At 42.1% G+C, this 7,063-nt stretch overlaps 1 protein-coding gene across 1 annotated transcript; it reads right to left on the bottom strand.

Moving 5' to 3' along the window:
• Positions 1 to 3,331: 3,331 nt before the first annotated feature.
• Positions 3,332 to 5,634, bottom strand: mchr1b (melanin-concentrating hormone receptor 1b). The gene is made up of 2 exons (XM_085455386.1): positions 5,528 to 5,634; positions 3,332 to 5,335 (listed from the first exon to the last, which is right to left on the bottom strand). The coding sequence occupies exons 1-2, from the start codon at positions 5,589 to 5,591 to the stop codon at positions 4,308 to 4,310; spliced, it is 1,092 nt and encodes a 363-aa protein (XP_085311512.1). The 5' UTR covers positions 5,592 to 5,634; the 3' UTR covers positions 3,332 to 4,307.
• Between the last annotated feature and the right edge of the window lie 1,429 nt (positions 5,635 to 7,063).

A 7,063-nucleotide genomic window follows, 5' to 3' on the forward strand; every position in this document is an offset into this window, starting at 1 on the left:
TTCCAAGCACCTTTTTTTTATCAGCACATCTTAAAGAACCAGCTTTAAAAAGACTTTGAGCCAGTGTGCTGTGCTCAGAGTCTCATGCTCACCTGTTGCTGCAATATTGGAGTGAAAATGACTTCCAAACAAATTCCTGCTCCACACCAGTGTGGAACAATATAGCTCTAATACTGAAGGAGTCACTGCTTTTTATGACTCTGACATTTTCACACCTTCACAAGGCATTGCTTTCATTATAGTTGGGTTTGTTCATTGAATTCTATTATTTTTTGACATTTTTCCAGTTTTAAACCCTTGAAACATACCAATAGAAGCTTTTCCCAAAATGTCACTTAGAGCGAACAATATTATACAAGCTCATTTCAAAAGACTAGGTTTACTATATAGACTTACACCCAGATCCTGCACACTTGATATTATAACGCTGCATTAAAACCAGATGATATCCAGCCCCGTGTCAGTGTGTCACATCAAACAGACGTGGAATAATACAGCTCTGAAAGTTCACCTGCCAGGGGGACGATCAGGGTGCAAAAAAACGTGTCTTTTATTCCTCTTTTTGCAATCCACGTGTCATTTGTTATAACAAATAGCATGGCATTACATCAATTTCCTAATAGCTACAAAGACACACTTGTGCTCTGATACAGAGCATAATAAAACAGGGTGCATCAAAAGGCTGTTTGAGGCCAGGAGGTGGACAAAACTCATCATAACAAGGGTAATTGCTGCTGTTGCTGGGGCAGAAATTTCGGGGGAGGTTAACTCTCCTGTGGCTATAGCTGCTTTTGAAATTTATGAAATTGCGTCAGTGTAAATCAAAAGGGAGGTGGGCACACGCAGGAGCCCCTAACTTCCATCACAAGATCATGTGCTCTCAGCATCGAAATCATCCCATCTGCCACATTTGCACTGACACATTTATAGAAATCTATGCGGGCTGAGTGCATGTTAGCCACTCTCCTCCATCTCTTTGGCTTGAAGGTGATGACTAATGCCACTGGCAAGATAGCGAGTGAGCAACAGCGTGCAATTCTTTTCTGAAGGCACTTCTAGTCAGTGAAAGTGGGTGTGAGGATACATGCACAACTATACCACATTGTGTTCATGAACAATGTGTGTTCATTGTGCAGCATAGCAGTGGTTCTGTTTGGCTCAATGCCATTTTCATACTGAGCTACAAATACACCTATTGATGGAAAACATGGAATTACAGGCCGCTGGAAGAGGACACAGCCGTCTGATTTTTCTCTCTGTCATTTTGAATTTCTTACTGTTTCTTTTCAACCTCAATGGGATTATTTTCCACCACTTTTTGTGGTCCCTTTGTGACCAATTTATTTACACTAACATTACATTTACAGCGTTAACGTTGACATTTAATGGAGTCTGAGCAAAGCAGGACGTGAGCTTCGCAAAGGTTGGCACAGCAAGAGTTACAAGTATTGGCAGTTCTGTCTGAATCCTCCATTCACAGAGGTTAGAGTAGAGAAAATAACATATTTTTGCAAAAACATCACGCTGCCCTCTGCAGCCCCTGCAGATTCTCTCATTCTGGGTCAGCCTGACCTTGAGCCCCTGCTGGAGTGGACCCGGTGCTCTCTCTCTGTCTTTCCATATTACTCTTCAAGCATCATTTCATCTAGTTGGCTGTTGAGAATTTGTTTGCTGATAAGTCCCTTCCTGAAATGACCCCCTCCTTCAACCCAGTAACCCGATGCTCCTTAGCCTTGGAGATTCACTCACCCTCATGTTACCTTATGCAGTAAAAACACTACTTTGATTTGTGTGTGCTTTCCCGTTCACTGGATCTGTGTGACAAAAGTCTTGCAATCAAAATCTGAAGTTCATTCTAAAGCTTGATAATCTGTGAATTCATTTAGGGCCCCTCCAGTGTTATTACACCGGTTTATGTAATTAAGTCCCTCCGGAGACTTTAACTGAAATTTAAATTCAAAATGCTGCTCTTAGGAGGTGAGACGCGCAGGAGCAGAAAAACACTCATTAGCGGTGCCACACAGTTTTGTCATCAGGGCTATAGCCACAGTCAAAGGTAATCTGTCAGTAGTGTTGACAGTAAATAGGCTGCCTTGAGATTTCATTATGAAGTGTGTGTGTAAGGAATTACCATTTAAATGAGATGTAATGACAGCTTTATCCCACTCTGCTGGGTTTTGGGGTTTTTTTTGTTTGTTTGTTTTTTGATACTGAATACAGCTACCAAAACCTGGAACACCAGTTTGACCAGTTTGTTAGGTACACCTGTTCAACTTCCTCTTTGACACAAATACCTAATCAGCCAATCACATTGCAGCAACTCATTGAAGTTAGAAATATAAAGATGGTCTGCTGGAGTTCAAACTGAGCATCGGAATGAGGAAGAAAGGTGTTCAAGTGACTTTGAGTGTGGCATTTGTGAACGCACAATGGGTCAAACTCTGATTGCAGGGGAAACAGGAAACAGAGGCTAAAGTTTAGGCATGCTCACCAAAAACGTTTCCTGTTCTGATGAGTCTCCATTTCTGCTATGACATTCAGATGGCTGGGTCACAGTTTGATTTAAACAGTATGAAAGGAAGAATCCATCCTGCCCCGGATCAAAGTTTTAGTGGTTTGGGAGAGAACTCCACAGCCCGCCTGATGCTGATCATGTCCATACCTTTATGACCACGGTGTGACGATCATCTGATGGCTGTTTCCAGGAAAATAACACACAATGTCAAAAAAGCTCAGATCATCACAAATCGGTTTCTTGAACTTGTACTGAACTCAAATAGCCTCTGCAGTCACCTTTGGGATGTGTTAGAATGGGGTATTCACATCATGTCGAGATGGACCAAAACCTCTGAGTGAATTTAGCTCTGAAGACAAGAGAGGGTGTACCTAATAAAGAGTCCACCAAGTATATATTATCATAATCATTTACTCTTTTACTTTTTTATATTACTTCATTACTTTGTTTCCTATGCCATTGAGGATCAAAACAATAAAGATGTTTTGTTACAGTTTCTGTTAATTTCAGCTGCAGTTTGGCTGAATAAATCTCATCAAAACTAACATTTTACTTCTGATGTTTCACTACTGATAATTAGATGATGTTTCAAACCACTGAAGTGAGAAACTGAAAATGAAATCCACATTTCACTCACCCTTATATTTAGAGAATCGCAAGATCTCTTTAGAAGAAAAAAAACTGCAATCAAGATGTCCCGTCTGATTTTACGGTGCAAAATGCGAGCCTTTGAAGACAAAAATCCATCACACACTGACAAATTCACACACACATTTTATTATTGATTAGAGTAAAACAAACCCACCCACTGGGTGAGACAAGAGCTTTCACAGTAAGCACAGTAAACACAGTTTTCCAGTAGCAGGTAAGAGTTACAGTTACAGTAAGACAGGCTGCACACGGCAACAGCCAATTCACAGTGAGAGTCTCCAATGCCAGCGTGGAGACAAATGCCTCCAAAAAAAAAGTCACACAGTCACCAAGGTACAGCAGAATAACATTTGGAGATGCATGAATAATGACATTCAAGCACACACAAAGAGAAGATCAGTACTAAGTCTGCAAATCCTTTGTCTTTGCCAGTGAAGGCGTGCAGTCTGTCCTCGGTGATTGCATGAGAGGAGTAGCTCATCCTCCAAGTGCTACTAGAGGGGTTTTTTGCATACTGTCTCATTAGTGCATAATCTGCCCTCAGCCGTGTGTGCTATTCTTTAATGGTGCAGCTGGCTTGACCTTTAGAATGTGTTAAATGTGCTCACATGCTTTTTCTTCTCCACCACAACATTGATAAACTTACAGTGCACAACACAAAACAGTGACAAATCTGCACTTTTCTGCTACCACGATGTAGTAATTTAAGACACATTAAGTACAACGCAGCTGTGTGATGAAGTTGGCTTTACATCAAACCTTTACACAGATACCATACTGATAAATCAAGAATAGTTTAAACAAAGTCAGATTTTTTTTTAAAATGGCACATGTCAGCTGTAAGTTGCCTATTGTTCCTTTTTTCATTCTCATTCTTTAAAAATATGACGACTACAGTTGATACATTAATTCCTCACAACAAACATAAACACGTCTCCAAACTTCACCGGTAATATCACCACTTGGTACATTAACGCAGTGTGTGTGTGGCATAGAAATTCCTCCTCTTGTCACGTGTTGATGTGAACAGCGGGTGCTTTCCGAGGAGGGAAAGAAAAAAGAGAGACATCTGTACTGGCAGATGGCTCGTTGCTGGGGGTGGCAGTTAGCAGTGGTCGGGGTGGCCAGATAGCTGTCAATCTCAGTGCACAGCCACGGTGACGGGCAGCATGTTTTGGAGCAGTTCCCGTGATGACTGCGAGCGGGATGGATGAGAGCTCTCTGGCGCAACCCTCAAACTCAAGCCTTCAGCCTGAGCAGGGGCGACTCTGAAGCCTCTGTGGGGTGGCCGAATAGCTACAATGAACTGCCTCTTGAATGTTTCGCTCAACACAATGTAGATGAAAGGGTTGATGCAGCTGTTGGCATAGCCCAGGCTGATGGCGATGTTGTAGACATACAGGAAAGCAAAGCTGGGCCGCTGTACTCCCAGGTGGGCCAGCTGGAGGATATAATAAGGGGCCCAGCATAAGAAGAAGGCCAGGCAAATGGCCACTGCCATGCAGGTCACCTTTCTTGTACGCACCCTGAGGCTGCGCTGGGGTAGTGGAGCAACTGTGGCTGACATATTTTGAAGAATCTTGAAGAAGACACTGCAGATGACCACTAAAGGAAGAGCAAAGCCCAAGAAGAACTGGTACAGGGTGAACCAGTATGTATCTGTGGCCGGGTTTGGGAGCAGGAGGGCGCAGCCGACCGAGCCGTCCTTGAGACCCATGAGTCCAGTGTACATCCAGACCGGAGTAATGGAGACCAGAGAAAACACCCACACCAGCGCCACTGCCGCCCCTGCCACGAAGGGGGTTCGAACGTGTTTGAAGCGGATGGGGTGGACTGTTGCCAAGTAGCGGTCCAGAGTCATGACAGTCAGAATGTACGTGCTGACGATCTGGCTGTTGGAATCAAGCGCTGTGATGACAGTGCACATGGTGCCACCGAAGCACCAGGAGCCATTGCCCACGAGCTGGTGAATGAGAAAAGGCATGCCAAGGAGAAAGAGGAGGTCTGCGATGGACAAGCTGAAGATAAATATGTCTGGCACTGATGGATGAGAGCAGAACTTGGTCTTCTTCACAATGGTGTAAATGAGAATGCAGTTCCCAGTGATCCCAAAGAAACAAATAACACCAAAGATGCTGGGCATGAGCACATTGTTGTACTGCTCATGATCTGGTAGAAAGGACAAAAACAGAATATTCTCCATCAGCTTTCTTTCCTTATAACTTTTTTTCATTCATTTGTTTTCAAAGTGTCAATAACTACTTTTTGCATGAAAATGAACAACATAATATTTCATCTCTGGTGATAAATCTCTATGCATGTGCCCAATTCAACAGAAAAACGAGAAGAAGAAAAGCTTACCTTTTTCCAGATTGTCAGGTGAGCTGAGGTACGAAGAAGATGAATTCATAATGTAGTCCTCCATCCAACCTCGAAGAATAATACGAATATACTCTAAAATAACTTATATATCAAAGAAGATAGATGAGCTTGAGAAAATACGCATATTTTAAATATACATATGCATACAAAAATCCAGCTTAAACTGTTGCTTTATGGCTTTGATAGCAGAGGTTCAGCCGCGCGCGCATGTTTTTGTCGTCCAAGACACTTCAGCAGGCACGCGACAGATAAAACGCGCGCGCTCGCGTCAGCTCTGAGTCTGGTATTTGGCAACTGCGAGATAAAGTACTCCGCAACTCGGAGACCCTTAAAAAAATCATCATTCTTATTTCTAAGTTTGTGTCGTCACCCACTGAACAGCTGTGAGCTATACTTTCCGCCGCCAGTGTGAGTAATACTGGAAGTCATTCTTGAGTGAATACCTAATGGACGATATCCTCGCTTCATTCCACCTTATTTTCTTTTAAAAAGCGTTAGCCGTCCGACCAAATAGCTTTATCATTCACAATGCCGTTACGATGGAGGTCACACGATAGGTTATCTGTTATAAACAGTCTAATTAATTGTCCAACTGAACAGTGTCACTCTCCATATTGTTTGCTGTGTAATATTTGGAAAAGATATGCACATTTCTTATCTCAACTGTGCGGTATTAACATATGGCTAAGTACTTCTGGTAGCAACCCTTGATTGGTTAAAGACAGAAAGAACCCATTTTTGTTTATTCCCACTAGGTGGCAGCATTGTCAAGGTTTTAATACCTCTGCTGTCAAAGGCCAGGATTAAAAGCAGATGTGCAAGAAATGAAAACAGGAAAACAGAAGACCAAATATTCCAGCAATTATCCAAGTAAAGCTTTATGAGATGGCGTTTATACATATCGTATTTTATGGCTGAAGCCATATGGATCCTTGAACATAATATTGAGAAATTTGCATTCCTGCGTTCTCTAATGTGTCCTACTTTAACCTAGTAGACTAATTTATTACGCTGCAGCTAAAATGCATGAATCTGTGTTCTTAATTTCCCATTTCAGACTGAATGAGATGGACATAAATGCATCTAAGTGAGAAATGTGTTATGTATGTGGCTATAGTTAACAGTGATAGTAGTTAATTGTAGTTTGTAGGATAATGATAAATATGGGTGACAGTTTTGTGGCAAGGGGGAACGAACTAGGGTGTGGCATTGATAAATGTTTAGTTTACAGTGAACATGTTCACTTCTCTGCCTTTACATATTTGGCAGTCCTTTTGTCTTGTCAGATATGGTGTTGACAATCAGGTAGGCGGTTTAAAGTAACTAGAAGATGACCAAGCTATAAGGTTAAGCCAGGACACACAGCTGAAAATCTCAATGAAAGTTTGTGAATGAATTAATGCATAGCCATCCTGCAGCTTGCCTGTGACTGAAAGAGAGACTCGAGACAACGTGAGACAACATCACAAGTTTTCAGGGCCATAAAGGTCATTCACTCATTGGAGCAGGTTATGT

Source organism: Copadichromis virginalis, linkage group LG4 (genome assembly GCF_057382275.1).
Source record: "Copadichromis virginalis isolate Kocher_CV1m ecotype Utaka linkage group LG4, C_Virginalis_male_GT1.1, whole genome shotgun sequence".
NCBI lineage: Eukaryota > Metazoa > Chordata > Actinopteri > Cichliformes > Cichlidae > Copadichromis > Copadichromis virginalis.